Raw genomic sequence first — 21,905 nt, 5'->3', positions numbered from 1 at the left:
TTCCTTCCCCTCCTTTTCCTCTCAGCTCTGAGGCGGCGGGGGTCCCTGAGGGGATGAGGGCGGGAAACTGAGGGGAGGGGGGAGGCGGCCTCTGCGCATGCGCTTGCCAGCGGGCGGTGCCTTCCCGCCATCCCCCGCGCCCAACGGCCGCTGCGGCCGCGGGACGTCGCCATGGCGGAGCAACCGGCGGAGGGCTGCGGGCGGCCGGCCCCCGCTTTACCGCGGCCGTCTGGCGGGACGGAGGAAGAGGAGGTGAGCGGCGTTGTGTGTGGGGTCCCGTCTGGCTGAGGGTGGCCGCGGGGAAGCCTCGCTACCAGCCTCGTAACCGTTTTTCCCCCTCAGCGTTCCCCCGGCGGAGCCCGCCCGGCGGCTGAAGCTGTAGTGTCAGGTAAGGGGGGCGGCGGGCCCGGGAGCGGGGAGGGATGGGTGGTGCTGAGCATCGTTCCCCGCCCAGTGGGGGCCCTCCCGGGGGTCGGGAGAAGGATCTTGGTGCTGGAAAGGAGAACCCGAGGCACCGGCGGTTTTGGGAGGCTGTGAAGTGGGGATCCAGCCGTCGTACCTCAGCGCTGCTGTTGCACCGAGCTGGATAACAAAGCGTAAAGAACAGGTTCAGCGCTTTCGAATCCTTGAGAATAGACCCTTTCCTCTCTTTCTACCCTGCTGATGCGTTGATTACGTCTGTTTTTCTCAGATGCTGACCCTGGAGAGAAGAAAGCGAATCCTGAACAATTCCTAAATCTACCTGATGTAACTGCTGTTAATGAGAAGAACGTTAGTCCCAGTGAGACAGCGCGATCGAGGAAAGGACCCCAAGGAGGTCCCAGTCTCAGGAAACACTCCCTCGGACCTAGTCCCAAAAGGCTGTCTCCCTGGAGAAGCAGTGCTAGGAAAGACCATACATCGCGTTCTTTTAACTTGTCCCCGAGACTGCTCATCACCTCTCCTCAAGCCAAGCGTCGCTCTTGGTGTCGTTCAAGCCTGAAGGGGACAAAACGCCGAAAATCTCTGCCTCCTGTTCACCAAGATGTCACTGGTCCGTGCTCCCCTTCCTCCCTTTATCAAGCACTCTCAAGAAACTTGTAGGGCAGCCTGCAGCAACTTGAGATTTAATTTCATGGCATGCACTTTAGGGTGATTAGAGCATAACTGTGTTATTCCAAACTAGTAGCCACTGACATCTGTGATGGCAGTGGTCTCGGAGGTCCAGGTACTTGAGGTTAAAAGGAGGTGCTGCATTAGCGGCTTCTGTAGACCAGTGGTTTGTTGTCTCTGCCTTTTTATTTCCACGGTTGAGCCTTACGCGTGACTTTTCCTTGTTAGGAACTCTGTTTCTCCCTCTTTTCCCTGCTCCTTCCATATCCTGCAAACCGCACTCCTGTACAAAAACAGCTTTTAGTGTCTTTCAGGAACATTTCAGCTGTTTGAAGCTTGGTGTGAATGTAATTGTTCTTAAATAATTTTGTTCTGTTTTTTTCAGAATTAAGCAAATCAATTAGCCTGGACCTGCCAGAGGTAGACCGGCTTTCTATGCTGTTGTTGTCCAGTTTCCAGGTAAGATCCTCTCTTTTAAAAGTGATTCATTTTTCTGTTGCCTGCCTTCTGCCACTACACGCATGTTCTGATTTGTATAATTGAGTTGTGAAATACGGGCTAGGGAAGGAGGGACTCCTTTCTCCTTCAGTAACAAATCCTCCCGCAAAGCTCTGCCATATATATAGAGCTCAGGAATTGGGTGCTAAGACGTTCTTTTCCATCTTCTCTTAGTTTTCTGCACAGAAGCTCAAACATGCCTTGAAGCAGACTGACAGCTTTAGCCCTGAGGCTTTCAAAGCTAATGGTAAGGTGCGATATATGTATCAGCAAGGGTAATCCTGAACTTAAAAATACTGGCTCTTCCCTAGCATCCTCTCAAAATGCTCTCCTAGAAGGAGTGGGTGCAGCCAAAAATATGGGAACAATGTTTTTAAGATGCTGTTTGTGACCACAGTTCCTGGGAGGGAAGACAAAAGGACACACGAATGTAAACTGTGGCCACAGAGATGAGTTATTCCTTTAGAAACAGCATAACTAGAATGCCTTCTGATAAGGAGTCAGAGCAGTGTCTGCGGGTTAGGAAACAGCTTCGTTTCTCGGTATTACTAGTTTTCTAGGCAGTGGGTACAAGTGGTGTTTTATCCTGTTTTATTTTGCCTTCATCTCCAGTGCACTCGGTTTCTGAAGACCTGAAGCGATACATACAGAAGTTGAAACAAGACGGAACGCTGAAGAGCTGCGTAGAAGACCCTAAAGGGTAAGGACTTGCCAAATTCGTCCCTTGTGGAGTGTAAGTTAAGTAGTGAGTCGTACCACTTTGGGGGGCGAAGCAGAGGGAGAAGGGGGTAGCCTGAACACAAAACGCATCTGTTGCTGCATACAAGAACCTCGCCCTGCCAGCACAAACCAGTTGTCAAAATGCTTTGGCTTCATTGAAACACTTTAATTAGCTGGCTTCCCTCATCCAGGCAACTATAACAGAACCAGCGGGGAAAGGCTAATGTGCCAGCAGATTTTAGGGGTGGGTGTGAAACCTTTTCATGAGAAAGAAACCACTGTGTTTTCCCTTTGTAGGCATGCGGGGTCTGGGGAGGGGAGTGGTTCAGAAGTCAAAGACAGACTAAATAAGATTTTGCCTATTAAATGAATAAATATGTATAAAAATCACAGGTATATGCACATGAATAATAAGGATCACATATTTGGGGGGTCATATGTAGCTAGGGTTGTTCAGCCTGGAGAAGAGAAGGCTCCGGGGAGACTTTAGAGCGGCCTTCCAGTACTTGGGGGGGGCCAACAGGAAAGCCGTGGAGGGACTCCTTGTCAGGGAGTGTAATGACAGGATGAGGGGTAACAGGTTTAAACTGAAAGTGGGTAGGTTTAGATCAGAAGTTCTTTATGGTGAGGGTGGTGAGGCACTGCAAGATGTTGTCCAGAGAGGTGGTAGAAGTGTTCAAGGCTGGGTCAGACGGGGCTTTGAGTGACCTGGTCCGGTGGAAGGTGTCCCTGCCTGTGGCAGGGGGGTTGGAACAAGATGATCTTTAAGGTCCCTGCCAACCTAAACCGTACTGTGATTCTGTTTTTCTGGTTTTGGCCTGCCCAACCATCTAAATTTGCAAAGAGTAACCCCACTGCCGGTGGCTGCAAGGTTTTTTTGGGGGGGGCTGGTTATCCCTGGACAAACCAGTACAGTGACTAGTCCGAGGGGCATTATCTTTTTTGGGATCAAGACTTTTCTCTTTTGTATTCTGCAATTCTAAGCATTTAGCACCCAAACAGTTACCAGAGCCCTCTGTGGAACGTATACATCTCGCTATACGGTGCTGATGATCTGTCTGTGCTTTAGGATTTTACTGGATCCGGCTTTGGATGAGTCGGTGGCCCAAATTAAGGAGTACATCGCCAGGTAAGATCGACCATCTGCATGGTCCGAGTCTCTCAACACCAGTATGGGTTTGGCCACCACTTCCTCAAGGGTATTTTGGGCATATTTAATCCTTCAAATGGTTCTTTTTTTCATATGAGCCAGCGCTGCGGTTTGGTTTTCCAGCTGCGGGGTACAGACCTGTCCTCTCCTCTCGCTCTGCAGGTTCACTGCCGAATGTCAGTCCTGGGATGAGCTCTTACTGCGTCACCAGGAAAGTGCTGAAGAAATATCCAGGTGTGATTGTTACCCTCCATCTTAGAGCTGTTCCGTGTCGGAAAAGAAAACGAAACACCGCCTGAGGGGTAAATGACTTTTGCTGTGCAGGCAGCTGGAGGAATGCAAGAGGAGCCGAGGGCAGGCCGAGCCTTGCAGTTACCTCCAGACATCTCAGGCCCAAGTCCTTGCCACCAAACCCAACTACCAGAAGATCCTGGATGAGCAGGGGGAGGTCTTGAGCTGCATGGAGCTTGTGGTGAGTTGGGGGGAAAATTCTCTTTAATTTTTTTTTTTTTTTTAGCTGTATTTTTGCCTGTTAAAGCTTTGGTTTTGCAGCTCGATGAACTACAGCAAGCGGTGAAGCTGCTGCAGGCCTTCACCAAAGACAGCCAGCAATACCTCCAGCACCTCTCAGAGCGGCTCGGTAAGCGGGAATCCCTCAGTGGTGGGGTGTGGAAGTCTCGGTGGGGCTCGTTAACGGGGGTTAACGAGCATTTCCCTCCCCGTTTCAGCCGCGAGGACCTTCCAGCAGCTGGTGAACTCCCCTGTGCGCAAGCTGATCGCCGCCCCGCCGCCGAGGAAGATGCCGCCGCCGGAGGGCTGAGCCGGGGGTTGGCGGGGGGGCTACGGGCCGCGCTGTCGGTGCTGCTGTCAATAAAAGCGGGGGGAGCCCGGTTCCAGTCCGGTTCCTTCCCGGTTCCCCGCGCTTCCGCCTTCGAAGGCACGCCGAGAGGCCGGTCGTCGCTTAGTGGTTAACTCATTCGTCGCTCAGATGGCGCCAGCCAATCGCCGTAGCCGTAACCTTGCGCCGTCCAATGGTTGTTGAGGGGCGGGGGGCGGCGCCGTTCAGCCACTCCCGGGGAGGAAGCGGCGGTTATGATGGCGGCGGAGACCCCGCTCACCGGCGTGGCCTGGGCCGCTGCCCCCGAGGCGGCCCCCGCCGGCTGGACCGCGGTAGGGGCGGGCGGAGGCGGGGGGACGATGGCAACGCCGCCGCCCGGTTCCACCGGGTCCTGACGCTCCCTGTACCCGCAGATCACCGTTACCGTGGAGGGCGCGGCGGCCAACCTGGGCAAGGGCTTCGGGCACAAGGGCGGCGGGTACCTCTGCGTCTGCACCGGCGGAGCCCAGGTGCGGGGTGGTGGTGGGGAAACAGGGACCGGGGGTGGTGGAGGTCAGAACCGGGTCAGGTACCGAGGTCCCATCCTGTCCAGGCGGCTCCCGGGCCCGTAGTGACCGATCTGCAGGTACTGAGCGACCGGAGCCCTCAGCCCCCCGGATACACCCGGATCCCCGAGTTCCCGGAGGCCCGTAAGTACCCCCTACTCGCTGGCGGGGGACTGGGGGGGTCTGGGACAGCAGGGGCTGGTCCCCGGTTCCCACCCTCCCGGGCCTGTCGCCTGCTTTCCTTCCCCTTTTCCACAGGGACCGGCTTCTCCCGCAAAAAACGGGTCTACATGAAGCTGCTGCCACTGGACACTGCTGAAACGGCCGTTTTCGACCTCAAGCTAAGCTCCAAGAGCAAAGCCCTCCCACACTACATGAAAATAGGGTAGGGGGGCCCTGCCCACCCTGCCACTTCTCACAGCAAGGGGCCCCGTGGTTATTTTTTATTTCATTATTTTTTTTTTCCCCCCTAGGGAAATAGGTAATTTTGCCATCTGGTGTAAAAAAGGGCCGGTTTTGAAATCCAAGGTGCAGCCCATCAGTGAAGGTCTGAAGCAGCTCTCGCTCCAACCCCCTGACTCAGACCACAAGTACGTACGCACTCATTTATTCCCCCCCGTCACCCCAAGTCTTACCTGAACCTGTTCAGGACTGGGAATAAATCCTGCAACTGCTGGCGTCACCTCACCGTTTCCATTCCCCCAGTCTGGGGCTCGTTACCTGCTGCGCGCTGCTAATGCTCCGACCGTTAATTATTCCAATCTGGTACAGGTCACCCGTGGCTCAATGCAGCATCAAACGCGCTTCTCAGCACGAATCTCTGTACGACACCTCCAACATCTACGGCCTCTCGGGTAAAGTGGTTCTTCATCTGGAATCAAATGAGGAAGCTGCATAAAGCAAGCATATCCCTGTTTAAAGAGTACTTTAAAATGAAAATATAGGCCGGTAGTTGGTTTGCACACAGTTGTTCCCTTTAAAGACTGGAATTGAGCTCAATTTTTAGAAGAAGGTGGTCTTTTTAAAGACTTTTCCCTTCCTGAAAGTTAGTCCTGGCTTGCATTAAAAGATGTCACCGACATCTTGCTCAATATCTTCTCTAGGTGCTAAGGTGTCCCCTTCCACTCATCGGCTTTATGCGGCAATTAAGTAATTGTGTATTTTCAGAGCAGCTCCTGGGATGTTCCTAAAGCAGCTCTCACTTCTCTTCCCAGCTATGGACGGAGTGCCTTTCACACTACACCCCAAATTTGAAAGCAAGCTGAGTTCTGGCAGTAACGTGAGTCTTCATTTAAGCTGCTGTTCTTAGTCCTACCTCATAACTAGTCTTAATTAGAAATATTTTATGTCTTTTTTTCTTTGCTATCCTTGCAGAAGTTAGAAATATTTTGTGTCTTTCTTTTAGGCTATCCTTGCAGACTTGAATGTTAAGTCACTTGCTGATATCGAGAAAGAGGTAAGCAGGCTGCTTTGGTCATGCACCTCTTTTGAGGTGGACAGCAGTCATATTTGGAATTTCTCAAATGCCAGTGTTGTGTCCTGACCGCTTGTCGTTTTATTTTCAGTACAATTACGCTTTTGTAGTTGAAAGGACAGCTGCTGCTAGGCTCCCACCCAGCGTCTGTTAGCACCGGAGTCTACCTCGAGGATGTAAACTGCAGCCAAACATCCCGCTGGGCTGAGCTCCTCCCTCTCTCAGATTAAATTTCAGGGTAGCTGAAGAAATGCAATCAATATCTGATTACAGGAATTGCTTAGGGAGAAAAATAAAACATGTTTCTCTTCTCACCTGCCAAAATATTTTTGTAATGGTTTTGAAATACAGGGCTTCAGGGTTGGCACGTACAGCAGCATAATGTATAGAAGTTCTTGGCAGTGTTTGTTCTCCTACGCTTTGTCAATGCTACAACTCTTTATTCTGAACATTACCTCTTGCAAGGGTGGTTGTAGTGTTTGTTGTGTAAGAACTCCTACCCTTCAGCCTCACCTTTAGTTTGTTGCTGTTCTTATTCCTGCACTAGATCTCACCATCTATTAAAAACACCACAAAGCTTTCAGCCCCACAAAGGAAGTTCCAAACATGTTTCAAAATACATCGATTCTGATTTTAGTTACCAAATTCTGTAAACGTTTCCTTAAACGTTAGGGCAGTACAAAACTCCCGACAGTTGGTAGTACGTCCTGCAAACATTAAAAAGTCAGGTCTTGTTTCACAGAGGTGGCGTCTGCGTGATTTGGAAGAAAGCTTCCCCACGCCTGTTTCTGCACAGGATCAGAGTTATTGTCAAAAGAATTAAGGATGATTTTTCTCATGATGGCGAAACACGGCCCTGGGTGCTGTCCTTCGTATAGCGCTGCTGGGGGCGAGCGACCTCGGAATCCGTTTCAGGAAGGCACTTTAAGTTTTGCGCTCCCCAGCAGAAACTGCAGAATTCGGTCCACAAGCAAGGCGAGGAAGAAATCAGCCAGCAACACTTCCGTGATCACAATCTTGAACTAGGAAAACAACACAACCCATTAGTCCCCCCTTAGAGCCTCTGCAGCAACTGCTGAACTACAGCCTGAACTTCTGGCTTTCACAGCACGCTGTAAAAGTCACTAAATTGTAAAAAAGTGATAGCATGCTGGAAAAAATCCCCACTGCTTCAGCAGGACTGCTACTGCATCCTCTCACTTAGAACTATGGGGGTAGTTAGTGCTCCTGTGAGCTATTATCTGCTAAAAACCTTAAGATTCCTCCAGAGTTCCTGAAGACAGGCTCAGACCTCTTCTCCCACTGGAAACCGTGCCTAAAATTCAGTAGGCACAGAGAAAAACTGCCTGCTCACCTCAGTAGGGATTTCTACCAAGCCAAACTGTTCATTGAATTCTGGCGAAGAGCCTGTGAGAAGGCCCACAATGGCAAGCCCTGAAAGGACGATGCTCCACAGTAAAGGCTTGTTCTCCTGTAGGCTCTCCATAAAAGGATGGCCCTGAAACACAGCAGGGAGAAACAGTGAGCAGAGGTTAAGGTTGTACTCATGCACACTAGGGGATGCAGAGCAATTTGTGACACAGTTTAGGACAGTTGGCTCATTCCAACTTGGTGCAAAAAGAGGGAGTTTTTCCCCGCAGAGCACTGACAAAATGAGAAGAACGTTGTTTTGTATTATTGGACCTGAATTACAAAATCATTTCTCTGGTGCTGCTGGAGATGTAACTTAAACATGGCTTGCCTTGTAGTTGATAGCAAACGTGGCCATCTGCATTGCCATCGACATGATGTAGACAGTGCTGTTCACAAGGCTGGGCTCAAACTCCTTGTACAGATCCACAAACTCTTCCTGTCTAAAAGGGAACAAAGCTGGAGATCAGTGGACCAGACTCAGAATCACCAGTTTATTTAAACTCTGGTTTATTTAAACTACATGCAAGTTTTGTTGGGCAATAACGGTTTGTTCGCAAACTTTGGTGGCTCCCATTAGCAGCAGTCCCACCTCCGACACAAGCACGCTTGCACGGGTGAGAGCAGAGCTGCGGATGCTGCAAGCATAGGTAATCATTGGGTTCTCTTCCACAAAATAAAAATCGAGTGGAAAAAAATTTCGGGGGGGTGTGTGTGTGTGTGTGTTTTTCTTCCTAAGCTTTCCAGTAATCCACTCACTGGTGTTATTTCCATTTCCCTTTCCCCATCCATGTGGGAACAGTAGACATGGGAACTGCAATGTATCACAGACCATATTCCCACTGGTTCCATTGCATCCATGCCACACTGAACTGCCTGCCAATACACAACTCGGAAATGCTTTTTCTGGATGCATCTAACACATGAAACTCCTAATGCTTGGCGTGCTTGATAAAGCAGTCGCAGAAGGAGCACTGTGGTGGGGGAGGCTTCTCTCCACCCTCCTGCTTAACAGCAACTGGAGAAAAAATTCCAGTGTCGGAGGAAGAGACACTTACTTGGAATTGCTGCGTGCCTGAGCACCGCGGTACAGGTAAACGAGGCTGAGGAAATGCACAAGGAACTGCAGCAGCACTGTCAGGACAGTGTAAAGGTTAAAGATGTTTGGCAGCGGGCGCTCCTTGGAAAGTGTCTTCAAAGGCTGCAAAAGAAAAGCAAGCAGGGTTGACTGGAACAGTTTGGACCATCTCTAGGCAGTTTTCCAGCAGAATCCAACTAAAGATTGTATTTCTTGGGAAATGCCTGTGAGAATTTCACTTCACATGTACATGAGACCCACAGTTTAGTCAGTGCAAGTAACAGCCTCAACTGAACCATTTATCTGCATTACCCTTCCCACCTCTTCCACCAACCTGAACAAAGCTGCCTGCCTGCAATCACAAGATGCTCCCTTAAGCAAGCGCTGGCCTCAGGAGCCTCCCAAACCCAGGGGAGCAAAAAAACCCCACACCCTCCAGCATTGTGGATGGTTAACTTTTTAAAATAAATGGCTTTTTTTGGAGAGAAGCACTCCTTCAGTAATCCTGATATAACTGACATCAGCCAGCTGCTGTTCCAACGCACTTTCCTCCCCTTACCTTTGACCTGGAGATGAAAAGGAAGCAGCCAGCCAACAGCAGACCCTGCAGAGTTGCCTGAAAATCACTGAACTTCACCCCTTCCAAGTAGAGGACACTCTGGCTGTAAGCAAGGATCAGGGCGTTCAGGGCAAGGATCTTGAACATTTGGAGTGTTGTCACTAGCGTGCAACGACCTTGCTTGATCACGTGGCAGACTAAGGAGCAAGAGGAAGCAGCATTTGGAAACAAAACAAAACAGGTTCTGGGGCTTTGTCCCTCAGTCATCTCCTTTTCTGAAGCGGTACAGAGGGAAACTAAGCCCTTACTGCTCCCGTCCCCATCCAAGAAACCCCCACAGAGTTGCTCCACACAAACAGGTGGCAAAGCCATGGGTTTTGGGGCATCTCTCACCACCCTATGCCCTCTGTCTTGGCTTCTTTCAAATCTAGACTTACTCCCCTTGGGGAAATGGGACACACGGAGATGGCCACCAACCGTTCAGCTCGCACTACGCACTTACTGCACTGAATGGAAGAGAGCTTGGAGGTAAAGGGGGCTGCAATGCTGGCATCACCCAACTTCACGACTGGTACACGCTCCTCTTCCAAATCCTTCAGGACCTGACTGATCCGCTCCTGCAGGCAAATAGGAGAAAGACACAAAGGCAAACCTCATTATCACAACCTAGATCAAAGATGATCTCGTACTATCCTCTCCCACACCCCTGTTCCAAGGGGAGGAGGCTGAGAAGCCTTCATGCTTGCAGCTTTAGCTTGATGGCTGGCTGGAAAAGCAGCACCTTCTCTGCTCAAATCCATTTTACTATTGCAGGATAAGAAGCAAAAAAGCTGGTCTTTTCCCAATATGTCCTGCCATTTCCAGTTCTCATGAATTAGCAGTAAACCAGAGGAGGAACAAAGAACAAGGATAAGTTAATGGGGCTTTTAAACATGTTGTCACCAACCCTCTGAATTGCCAGCTGTTCCTCTCTTTGGGACATGACTCTGTGCTTGGCACCACGGGAGGTGGGCTTCACAGTCCCACTCCCCATTGACGGCAGGGCAGGCCTCCCATCACTGGGTCCATCTCGGGTTCTCTTCTTCCGTTCGGGCAGTCTCTCAGGAGCATTTGCCAGCAGTGCCACTCCTGTAGGAGTGTAAAAACATTAGTTGCAGGGAAAAAGGCCTGTAATCCCCTTCCTGGCAGAGCATTTTCAACAAGTAGGGATCCCAACTGCAATCTACACCTGGAGTCAGGGGGGCAGGCTAGTTACACAGGGACTTCAGACATGTTACACTTGCTGAAGTAAAGCTTAGTGGAAAAAAAACCCCAAACACATTAGGAATAATCTTTCTTCCACGAAAACGTGTTGGCAGCTAATTCACGCTGCCTGCTGGCACACACACAGTGAGTATTCCACCAGCGCAGAGATCCTTCTTCTTTATGTTAGTTTATGCCACCAATGATGTTGGTCAGATCGATCCCAGCCCCCAAAACACCAGAGAAACACTGGTTCTGTGTTTAGGAACACTAGCCAAACTCAGACAGGGGCACACATGAGAGTCCTGCATGTGGACTCACCCACATCTGCATGTTTCAGAGCTCCGACGTCATTGGTCCCATCCCCACACATCAGCGTGACATAGCCCAGGCTCTTCAGAGTAGTGATTACAAACTCCTGCAAAAAGAAAGGTGTAGTGAGAATGGGCAGCCTGTGTGTTCTGATATGCTGCTGTCTGCACTGGGTTATGCATCTTGGTCGTGCTTCTGTTCTGCAGGAACTCACTGGCCTCACAGCCAGACTCCAAAAGCTTCACTTTCAGGATCTCTTTTAGGAATGCACAGCTAGAATGGGCTAACAGGCTCAGCACTCTTCAGGATAACAATGTGGCACACCCTGAGCTCTGGTCCTTGCTGCCTGCTGGCTTGGGTATCAGGAGACGTTACGCTCGTTTGCTGTAAACAGCTTTAGCATTAATCATGTGCTAGTATCTCTGTGGCTCCCAGGCACCACATGAGCCCTGCTGGGAACCCTGCTAAAACTGGGTTTTACCAGCAGCTGAAATCTCTCACCTTCTGCTTTGGCACCACTCTGGCAAACACCTGGATGTGCGGTATGAGTTTCAGCAGCTGCTGTCTGTTCACAGACTGTAGGTGAGAGAGACCTTCCCCAGTTATGCACAGGTCATACCGCTGCGTCAGCTCTTGCAAGGAGTTTGGCAAGATTGGGAGCACGACAGCACCGTCGATGGACTGCCACTGCCAGCTGGAGCCTGGAAAGAGAAGCACGAGCTTGACATGAACATGCCTGAGGTGCCTGGCTGTGAGAAATGCTCCCAGCCACTATACAGATGCTGACTCTCGCGTTATGGACACAAGGACCTCCACTTCTTAGGACAGTGACATGCCCACCTCCCACCTAGCTATGGTCTTCATGTGGACTCCCCTTCCCTCCAGTGACATGGCTCTCAGCTTCCCTGGATGGCCTCTGAACCTGCACAGCAAGGAGGCCTTCAAGCTGCTATTATTTTTGTTATTTTGGTGCTCAGATGGCTTAGTTTTGGAGCTGGCAGAGGAAGGTATGTAGCTTGCATAGTACTCCAAGCCAGAAAAGAGGGGCAAAGGACAGAGGGTTATCTAGGCTTCTGGAAAGTGAGTCATTTCCATTATCAGCATCAAGCAGCAGTGCTAACAGCACGTGGCTAACTTTGATACAGTGCCCCAGCAGGGCTTTGGCTACTGTCCTCCAAAACACAGAACAGTTTCCTGCAAGGGATCGGTTACCTTTGCTCACAGGAGGCTGCAGAATGAGGGTGTGCTCCCTCTGGAGGAAGTGTAGCTCCCGGGCAACATGGCAGGCAGTGAGAGGATTGTCTCCTGTTATCATCACTACCTGAGGGGAAAGCGAGAGAGGTCAAAAATCTGTTCTGGGTAGGCAAGCGGCACTTCACAGGAAGTCCCCTTTACACTTAAGGGTTCTGTCTAGCTTGGACCCTTGTGACATTCCCTATGAGGTGTTGACCTCTGCAGCACCCCACAGAAATGCTTTCTCTCTGGGCCAGGGCAAATCCCACCACAAAAGTAACATCATATCCACAAGGTCTCCCTGCCTTCACCATGGAAAAGCCTTTGCCCTCATTCCACAAAGGCTTCTGGTACTGAAATTTCACATCACAAACACTGTGGCTACCGGTAAGGCTAGGATGCTGCTGACGCTTACATGGTGTGATGCGTTCTGGATCTCCCTGATGACGGATTTGGAGTCCACTTTGAGAGGACAGGAAACCACAATGAATCCAACAAACCTAAGATCACACTCCAAAGCTTCACGTTTCATCTCTCGCACCTGACAAAGCAAATCAGCAAGCTGAGTGTTACCTGCTGCTTTGTAGCAGGAATCTTGTTTTCCAATGGGTGCTTCCTTGCAATCAGAGCATCACTAGAAACACAGCTGGTGCTCTGAGATGCACAGAGCAACCCTGGACCATCCCCAGCTGCTCTAGAAGAAAGGCTTCTTTGGCACAAAGCTCCACAGAGACAGCCCTGAAAACAGTTACACATGCCCATCCCCACATAAAACCAGGTTCACAGCTAAGAAGTTCAGTGCTAAGCCTCCTCAGTTGTTACAAGGAAAGAATTGACCTTGCTTTACGAACAGGGAAACAGAAGCATTGATCAATAATGCAAAGGAATTCAAAGCTGGAAGCACAACGCAGAGGCTGCGATCTTCCCAGAAGATCCAGATCGTAAAAGCAACACGGTTACAGCAGCTCTGGGCAACCACATCCCAAAAGAGACACCCTCTTCCCCAGCCCTGCTCACACCAACTCTGTTTCCTTTGACAGGAGCTCAATTTCAAGGCTTAAACAGACAGATATACCTGCTGGTGAGTGAGGTGCCCCAGTTCTTTGTAGCCAAGGGCCAGCACTCTTGCCCCCTCATGTGAAATTTCCGTGTGGACAGCATGGTAGTTGCTTGGGCACTGAGACAACTAGAGAAGGCATGGGGAAAAGCATCATATGAACACAGTTCCAAACACAATTCTGTGGAACATTCCAGCACTTCACATTAAATATTCAGACAGAGGAAAAGAGGCACCTTTGGCAGGGTCCCTCACCATCAAGGGCAAAAGAGTAGATGCCCCAGATTTAGCTCTCTGCTGTCAGCAAAAGCAACAGGGCCAGGAACACATATGGCGAGATACTCAGATCTCACTGGGATTAGACTGAAACTCCCCAGCGGAGTTTATTTTCAGGCACTGGCTCGCTGTGCTCTTTTGCAGGATGAAATCCCCTATGTCATTCAGGTTCCAGACTGGGCAGGGACAAGCAGAGATGTACAGGGACGAGCACAGGTGCTAGAGAAGGCCCTTCCTCTCCTAGAGAGAAGCGCTCACCATTTTGTGTAGCGTCTCTGGGGCCCCTTTCACAGCTGCAATGTAACAGAGATCAGTCGAGCCGATCTTCTCGTACGACGCCAAGACAGACATTCTTTTCAGGGCACTGGCAAAATGAAAGCGCTGGTGAATTTTCAGTCCCTGAGTTTTAATACTTCTGGGGAAAACTTTCTCATCTGGAAACAAACAGATCAGGAAATCCTGAAAGGTTTCTCGGTATCAAAAGCAACATCCCTCCCTTTGGGTCCCAAAGGAACCCATAGGTCACCGAGATAATATGAATTTCCTCTCTTTAGATGCAGGCATACAGAGCTGGAAATTCTCACGCCAACAATTAAGGGATATAACTGATCAGAACACCTGTGTGCATTAGTATGAACAGCTACACAGCAGGTTGAACGCAATTTGTAGCAGGTGAAAAAACAGAAGCAAAAAAACCACAACAGCATGGGTTTCAGTGGGATAGGTATACAGTATTTCTGGAAAATTTCTACTTTAGTTACCTGTTTGTGAAAGACAGGAAAGCAGAGTAGAAAGCCTCCAAAGAGACTACCAGCAGACCATGCTAAAACCCACACTGTCATGTTTTCACTACTGTGATCTGCACTAGTCATACCCTGATTTTAGTGAGTCTACACAATCAGAACCAAAAGACACCAACCTGAGCATGCCAGTTGCAGAATGCAGTATCTGCAGTCCTGAGAACAGACTCCTACTATTTGTTGTCCCTCAGACATGCAGTGCAAAGATTTCCACTGCCCCAAACCAGTTCCTGGGATCATACCAGATGGAATTGACTCCGTGCAGAAAGCTGGCATGAGGCATAGGAAACCTCTATAGACTAGATAATGTCAAGCTCAGAACTGACAAAGTGTTATCATCATCACCTCCTCCAAAAAACCCCACCCCACAACCCACAGCGTATATAAACATGGCTCAGGTATCAACCAGGGAGGAGCTGGAGTCAGGTTTTACCTTTGGTCAGGGTCCAGTCCACAGCCATTAACATTGCCTTCTCTAATGGATCTCCCACCAGCGTCCCATCATCCAACTGTACAAGTGAGTGGCAAGTAGCAATCGCTCGGTGGGTTTCTACAGGAATGTCAGATACTGGTGTCACTTCTTTCCCATCCCTGCAGCATAAAAAAGACTGCCCATGTTAACAGACCCATTCACATTATCTCAGACAAATTCTGGAATTTTTCCCAGCCAAAAATTCCTACACTAATACAGTAAACAGTGGAGCTTGTCATGGCGAGATCAAAGCCATAGAAAATCTGGCGCTGTCTCAACTGCAAACAGTGCCAAAGCCCATAATTTTTGCCAGTCCTCCAAAGCAAACTTGATTCAAGCAGAACACTCAAAGTAGAGGCCTGAACTAACATATTTAAATAACTGCAGAATCAAAGGGCTGAGACATCTCTCTGCTGTGGCATCTAGCAGGCAGGATGCTACTGCACAGAGAAGCAGCAAAGATCTCAGTTACATAAAAACCCTGTGCAAGAAGTCCCCCAAGAAGATTAAATTAACAAGTCCTGAGCCCCTAAGTGTTGTTGCCAGAGTCAAACAACCCTCTCTCCTTCTAGTTCAATCCACTTCTTTCACTCTCTGAATCCCTCTTCTATCTTCTCTTCCTTACTGGAATGTGATCATACAGTGCCCAAAGCCCAGACCACAGCAAATCATGTAACAAAAATCACCCAGGACCTACCTGAGCCCAGCTACTCCTCTCACTACGAGGTGATCGCTGGTTAACGTGCCGGTTTTGTCAAAACAGCAAACTTGAACTTTGCCTGCAAAGGGGATGCGGAAGGGCTCTGTACAGTACACGTCTAGAAGAGAGGAGAGGAAATTCTGTGAGAGATCAGCTACAATAAAGTCAGGACAGGACACTCAGTGGCTTTAATCACAAGACAGGAGCTATCAACACTGTGCTGATAGAGTTAATTAACCCAAAACTCCCCATTCTGAATCCCTGTGGCATTCGAAACCAGAACAGACCCCAAGTTGTAGCAATGATGTAGTCCAACACAGAAGTCATTGGCCTCCCTATTCCCTATATAGGACCCTGCTTAGTGCAGAACTGCAGGACTGTTGAGCAAGCAGTTCCCTCCTACACTTGATTTAGGACCCACTTCAAAGCACACAACTCCTAAGTTCTTTGGGGTTTAAATCCCCTCATATTCACCAGCTCCAAACCCATACTGTCATTAGGTAGAGACTGAGGACACTACAGTCATTTCACACTCATTTCCTCACCAACAACCCCACAGTTCCAGACACAAGAAAGCAGTCCTATTTTTATTTCTGTGTTTAGGCTTGGTACTTACAGAGCTTGGCCAAGGCAATAAGGGAGGTGTTGACAGCCAGAGAGAGCTCAATGGGAAGTTCAGGTGGAACGACTGAAGTCAGTATTAAAGTACACTCCAGGAAGAGCTTGTAACGGTTCCTGCTAGGATCCTTGGTGCCTATGGAATGAGACGAAAGACCTATATACCTCCTCATCCTCAGGCTGTGGGCCCCGCAGAACTAAGATGAGTACCACAAAGAAGCTCACCTACCTAGGAAGGGCTGTGGGAGGGCAAGAAAAGCATCCAGAATGCAGTGTGGGCCCCTACACTGAAACACTGGCGCAGCCCAACCCAGCTATTGTAACTCTCAGAAATTACGTCAACTGTCCTTCCCACAAGCTTTGGTACAAGTCCTGTGTAGAGACCTGGAAAGAGGCAAGAAGAAATCTCACCTTCAATCCAGACGTATGCTGCAGCAGCAATGGCAAAGACCAGCAGGAACAGGATGAAAATGAAGGTCTCTAAGTTATTGGCTGTCACTCTCTTCACCCCAAAGAGGATTGTACGTAGCAATTTCCCCTGAGAAGAACAGCCTTCAGTGCAAGAAGCTATCTCTGCAGCATGCAGTAGTTTGTTAAAAATACGTATGACACCCAATTTTAAAATTACACTCTGGTGTTTTGGTGCCAGAACCTGAAACTTATTCCCATTCCTGTAATTAATCTTATTAAAAAGCCTAAACCTGTTCCTAAGTCACTTAAGTTGATGATTTCTCTGAAGCAGTCTTCAATTTTCAATTGAAAAAGCTCACGTTCACACCTCCAGTCTCTACAAACACACTCAAATGCCCTTTCCTAACAAATCATTACAGAAACAGGGATAACCAGGAGCTGTAGTATACACATAGTGTGGCCAGTCACAACGGGAACCCTGAATCCGGACTCCCAGGCTTCTGCACCAAACATCAGACTACTTATTTGACACACAGAGAAGAGACCAACCTTATTTATTCCTCTTCCAAACAAAAAAGTAATTTTGATGCCCTGATTTATATTTCCCCACTGCAGTACTTCATAAGGATTTCCTGACAGCGAAGCACTGAACGACACAACCAACGTCATTGACAAGACAGAGGTGAGAAAGCACGTTCACATCTTACCTGAGATGTGTTGAAGCCGGTCCTCAGAACATACGCCACACACCCATTATCGACAGCTGGAACAGGAGCAGGAATGAAAACAGTAAGCTTACAGAAATCCTTTATAGGCTTATCACAGACAGAATACACTCGAAGCTACACCCTCCTCTCACTTACGAGGGGACATAGTCAACTTCAACAGAATATCACAGTGGTCCAATAATCACAGTAAACCATTAGTGACAGAGCCAAGGAGAGTGACTCATTGCCATTCTCCAAAAGTTGCATCAAGCCTTTTAAAATAAATCTGTGAGCGCATGATGTGCCCTCTCCAAGGGAATTTGTGCAGGTACATACGTTTCAGTCCTGTGCTGGCTTTCTGGGGCGGGATGTGCTGCACCACTTTTGTTCCGCCAAATATGATGTGTAACCGGGAATCTGTCTGCATGTCCAAGATGTGCTCTGGACTGAGATCCTCCACAGGCTCCTGCAGAACAACATTCAGGTCTCAGATTCACAGCTATCAACAAGTAAACTTCAAGTGTTCCTTTCTGTTCTTATCCCAAAAGGTGTTCTTAGCTTCACATCAGCTGAAGGTGGCCTGAACTGAATCTAGACCTTTACATGCCACTTGACTCCTGATCAGTCTGTGTTTAGAGCCTGGCACCTGTGGAAATTCTGGTTTCAGGGGACTAGTTTACCCTTGGCACGCTGAATTCAGCAAGGGAGGCTCTGCAAGCATTACTTTAGCATTTTTAAGTCACCCACTGGCACAAAAAGAAGGAATATTCAGGGTTTTGAAGTGCTTTACACTTGTTCCTCCTCCCACCTCTACCCAGCCACAGGAATCCAGACTGGGGAATGTGTAGGAGGGCGATGCCATGCCCACATGACGGAGTTCAGACCCAAAGGCTGGAGACACTGCCAGACAAAACAGACATTTCTGTTTCTCATTTACCAGAGACCATCAATCACTGATAGGGAGCTGACAACAAACAGACCAGGTTGCCTGGGCCAGCATTCTCACAAAGAGATTAATTTGCACTCGCAAATGCTGCAGTGGCTTGAGTATTTTTGCTCTTCCAGGTTGCAACAAAGGGACAGCACAGGGGACACTTCACACAGACCTTCATCTGCGGCACAGACTCCCCCGTCAGCATAGCTTCATCTACAATACACCTTCCACGTAACAGCAGCACATCACACGGCACTAGATTTTCATGAGGAGATCGGCCTGCAATTAATATGTTAAAACTAAGAAGAAGCTCAAAGGCAGAAGTGACTATTGTTTGACTATTTGTCTGGCAAGGCACAGCTCTCCTTCAGTTTAGCTGAGATACAGGAGATTCCTAAAGCTTCAAACCTCTCATGGGCTGCCAAGTCCAGCACAGCACGGACCCACTCAGCACTGCTGAGAACCAAAAGGGTTTGAAGGTTATTAAGTCTCTATTGAGACCAGAAAAGTTTAAAATCAAATCACTTGGTTCTCATTGCCGTTCAGGCTTTGAAGACTGGCACCACATCCTGGGCTAATACAACCTTAAAAAGGAGAGCAGGGTTAAGAGAGAGATCTGCCCTTCCCCTTTCTATTCTAGGAAGGTATTGTCAGGAGGGAACTCTTCATCTTCACAATCCTAAGCTGAAAAATCTGAGGACAATTTATCTAGGTATTTACCTTTCTTCAAGACAGCTAGCAGGTCCAAGAGATCCAGCCCAAGGATTAATCTCTTGGACCCTTGAATTGTGACACCTATGAATCAAAGTCCTCAAAAGCACCCAACCAAGACTGCTAAGATTCTTATGCCTAATTCAATTCACTGCACAACTTAACAGACCAGAAAAAAAATCAAAAGCTTATTTAAAATCAGATTACAACCATCATGCAAGTCATTACCAATGGAAACGATGTCCCCTGGAATAATCTCATCACTGGAAATGGGCCGCCACTTGCGGTTTCTGTAAACCTGTAGAAAAAAACAAACCACTTTGAGAAGCCCTGCATGCGTCAGAAGAGGTTCAGAGGAAAAGGATGGGAAAAATGAACAGCAAGTCAGCTAAAAGACAGCTACATCAAAAATTTAATGCATAATCCTCTCTGGTTCCAATTACCTGGATCATGTATGGCTTGTTGCCCATTTTTCGAATCTCCGACATGTTCCTCATTTGCTGCTGGACCAGAGAAGCTTCAAACGCAACCAACATGGAGAGGGTGAAAACACTGTAATACCAGTATTCATCCAGGCACCACAAACCCACACAGAACACCTGTGGGGAGGACACAAAAGTTATTCGAATCTCACTCAGAAAACAAAACCCTTCAAGTTCTAGAAATTTATGGGTTTTTAAGCTAACTTGGTATACACTTAATAGTAGCAAGTCAGAAAACCAGAAAGTCACAGTAAGGCATTAGGGAGAAACAGGGTCACTCCCAGCAGTGAAACCAGTATTACAGTGCAAGAGCAGCATCTACTCCTGGTTTTAGAAAGCTGCCAGCTGGTTTATGGCTCTCAAGCCAGGATTGTAAGGAATCCTCTCATTTGTTAGTAGGAAGAAGTACTTACAGCTCTTTCTGTTTGTTCATTTTACCTGAAAGACGAAGAATGGAGCTGTAGCTCTTTCTTTAAAGAGTTCCAAGAACTCTGGCACCACCATCTCAGCCCTGGGAAAGAATTGAATCCTTATTAACCTAAACATTCAAGACTCTCAGCAAAAGCCCAAACCAAAAGCCATCTGCAGCCTCTGGCATCAGAGCAGGTTCTACTCCAGAATGTCCACAATCTCCCTGTTTCAATGACTTTGATTCAGTTAATTTGTTATATGCAATTAATCTGCACCTATAGACCATGCTGGAGAAAAGCCCTTGGTCCGATACTGTTCTCTATCCTTAAGGGAATTTAAAGCAAGTGCCGGGAGTAATTGAAATGTAAAAAACAGGACCATAACTGTGGTTCAAAAATGCTGTTCCTGACACACTGGGATACTTCGGCAAAGTGAGGTCTGTGCCTGGAAAACTTACTTGTTTGTACCGTATTTCTTCTCCGCTGCTCGAATATCTTTGTCCTCCTGATAGCCTCGGGCATTCTGGTAGTAACAAAGGGGATGTTCCACAGGGAAAGCTGCAGGAAGAAACTGTTTCTTGCCGTCTATCTCATACGAGTATTTGATTTTCTGAAATTCAAAGGAAAGAGCCTCCTGCCCATCCTCACCCTGCAGAAAGGGGGGAAAAAACAACCAGTTGAAGACACGCCACAGGCTTCACTCCCCACATAATCTGGCCTGAAGAAGGAAAGAAACCCCAGTCCCTTACATCTCTAGTTATCGTACGACTCTGCTTGTGGTACACGCACCAGGAAACACCGTGCAATTTTTAACATCCTCACTTGTGACCGACCACAGCCGATTTTTCCTTAAGTAATTAAGGAAAAAGCTAACAAACTGCAGGCTGAAGTAGCATGATGCAGCAGCTCCCTGGCACATGACAGATGTCAGTTCTGCTCCCGACAGCTGGATCCTTACCTGGTCTCGGTGGAGTGGCACTAGTTCTACTGATCCGTTATTTGGGGTTGGCACAACTTTAGCCAATGTGGCTTTCTTAGGACAAGGTTCCTGAAACGCAAACAAGACACACTTTTTAAAGCGGGTCACAGACCCTGAGTTGCAACGAGTTGGGAGGAATCCTTGCCAGATTGCATTAAGACATGCAGAGAAAAGAGCTCTTTGCAGCCAGGTGCTTTTGCGGAGCCGTTGCGAGAATCAAAGAAGTTCCCGTTAACACAATCCATTTCCCAAATCATACCTTACCACTGAAGGAAGGGTATTCAGTACCTCGCTTGCAGTTAAGACATATACAGCTGCCAGTAAGACACTGTTACAGCAGCAACTGCAAAAATGGGAACCAGCGAGTCCACCGTCCAAAGACAGAACAATCAACACTAGCAAAGGCAGTCGGCCCCTGCCCTGGACACTCAACTCCCCCAGGCTGCCTGCGTGCAGACACATTGCTGGACTCCCTGACACCGTGCCAGGGCCTGCCAAAGGCATGCATCTCTCCTTCCCCCCTGCCAGCACGCAGCCACCCTGCCCAAGCCCAGCTCAAGGGAGATGCATTTCTGTGCAAAGCGTATCCTCAAGCGCCTCACCCTCTCTCTCATCGCGCCTGCAAAGCTTCCTTCCTCTGCCACATCACAAGAAACATATTCTGCACACACCCCCGAAGAAACTGAACGCCTCCGCGCTCTCAGCCGCCCCCGCACGACGGGAGAGCCCGCGGGGAAGGGCAGGAGCCCCCTCGCGCAGTCCCGGCAGGTTCTCCAGCCCCGGCAGCCCCGGGACTCACCCGGACGCAGGTAAGGGCGCAGTGAGCGTGCACCGACCACAGCCCCGACAGAGCCGTCAGCAGATGGACGACACCGATGGCGGCGAGTGCCAGCAATGCGGCTTCGGGGGGCGCGGGGCCCGGTCCCGGTTTCGGGCCCTCCTCCTCCACCGTCGCGGCGGCCGTCGCCTCCCCCCATGCCGCCCATACGCGCGGTCCCCACAGCCACAACCAGGCCGGGTAGAGCCCCGCCACGAAGGGCAACACGGTGCCGTGAAGAAGCCTCGGCCGCCGGCGGTAAAGCGTCACCGACGAGACCAGCTCGTCCACGGGACCGGGAGCCGGACCGGCAGCCGCCATTTTCCGAGAAACCGCAAACGACATACTTCCGCTTCCGGCGGGGGCGCGCACGCGGCATC

The 21,905-nt window shown here is 49.2% G+C and overlaps 3 protein-coding genes across 8 annotated transcripts; 2 read left to right on the top strand and 1 right to left on the bottom strand.

Moving 5' to 3' along the window:
- Nucleotides 1-81: 81 nt before the first annotated feature.
- On the top strand, nucleotides 82-4,320 carry DSN1 (DSN1 component of MIS12 kinetochore complex). Its single transcript, XM_049809666.1, has 11 exons — nucleotides 82-252; nucleotides 343-388; nucleotides 692-1,033; nucleotides 1,478-1,551; nucleotides 1,765-1,837; nucleotides 2,203-2,290; nucleotides 3,380-3,439; nucleotides 3,623-3,694; nucleotides 3,785-3,932; nucleotides 4,013-4,100; nucleotides 4,189-4,320. Exons 1-11 carry the CDS (start codon nucleotides 172-174, stop codon nucleotides 4,278-4,280), a joined length of 1,164 nt encoding a protein of 387 aa, XP_049665623.1. The 5' UTR covers nucleotides 82-171; the 3' UTR covers nucleotides 4,281-4,320.
- A 211-nt stretch (nucleotides 4,321-4,531) lies between these two features.
- Nucleotides 4,532-6,771, top strand: MVB12A (multivesicular body subunit 12A). 4 transcript variants are annotated; one of them, XM_049809670.1, is made up of 9 exons: nucleotides 4,532-4,630; nucleotides 4,712-4,807; nucleotides 4,891-4,987; nucleotides 5,102-5,228; nucleotides 5,317-5,433; nucleotides 5,615-5,697; nucleotides 6,058-6,122; nucleotides 6,249-6,299; nucleotides 6,409-6,771. In XM_049809670.1, the coding sequence occupies exons 1-9, from the start codon at nucleotides 4,553-4,555 to the stop codon at nucleotides 6,469-6,471; spliced, it is 777 nt and encodes a 258-aa protein (XP_049665627.1). In that variant the 5' UTR covers nucleotides 4,532-4,552; the 3' UTR covers nucleotides 6,472-6,771. The 4 variants fall into 4 exon arrangements, with proteins under 4 accessions (XP_049665627.1, XP_049665626.1, XP_049665625.1 ...); XM_049809669.1 differs by having other exon boundaries at nucleotides 6,016-6,122; XM_049809668.1 differs by having other exon boundaries at nucleotides 4,891-5,228.
- Nucleotides 5,626-21,885, bottom strand: ATP13A1 (ATPase 13A1). Of its 3 annotated transcripts, none has more exons than XR_007507200.1 (27): nucleotides 21,508-21,885; nucleotides 20,688-20,777; nucleotides 20,188-20,378; nucleotides 19,758-19,830; nucleotides 19,281-19,436; nucleotides 19,066-19,135; nucleotides 18,299-18,405; nucleotides 17,529-17,658; nucleotides 17,193-17,248; nucleotides 16,486-16,612; nucleotides 16,073-16,210; nucleotides 15,454-15,574; nucleotides 14,718-14,875; nucleotides 13,743-13,918; nucleotides 13,227-13,337; nucleotides 12,567-12,692; nucleotides 12,131-12,239; nucleotides 11,420-11,619; nucleotides 10,928-11,024; nucleotides 10,311-10,492; nucleotides 9,867-9,981; nucleotides 9,365-9,561; nucleotides 8,786-8,928; nucleotides 8,059-8,170; nucleotides 7,672-7,815; nucleotides 6,959-7,339; nucleotides 5,626-5,714 (listed from the first exon to the last, which is right to left on the bottom strand). XR_007507200.1 is itself a non-coding variant. In XM_049809661.1 (26 exons), the coding sequence occupies exons 1-26, from the start codon at nucleotides 21,868-21,870 to the stop codon at nucleotides 7,229-7,231; spliced, it is 3,603 nt and encodes a 1,200-aa protein (XP_049665618.1). In that variant the 5' UTR covers nucleotides 21,871-21,885; the 3' UTR covers nucleotides 6,896-7,228. The 3 variants fall into 3 exon arrangements, 1 of the variants encoding a protein (XP_049665618.1); XR_007507201.1 differs by having other exon boundaries at nucleotides 5,650-5,733; XM_049809661.1 differs by lacking the exon at nucleotides 5,626-5,714 and having other exon boundaries at nucleotides 6,896-7,339.
- Between the last annotated feature and the right edge of the window lie 20 nt (nucleotides 21,886-21,905).

Source organism: Accipiter gentilis, chromosome 9, assembly GCF_929443795.1.
Source record: "Accipiter gentilis chromosome 9, bAccGen1.1, whole genome shotgun sequence".
Lineage (NCBI taxonomy): Eukaryota > Metazoa > Chordata > Aves > Accipitriformes > Accipitridae > Astur > Astur gentilis.
Note: the sequence above shows the minus strand (reverse complement) of the source record. Positions and strands in the feature narration are given on the sequence as shown.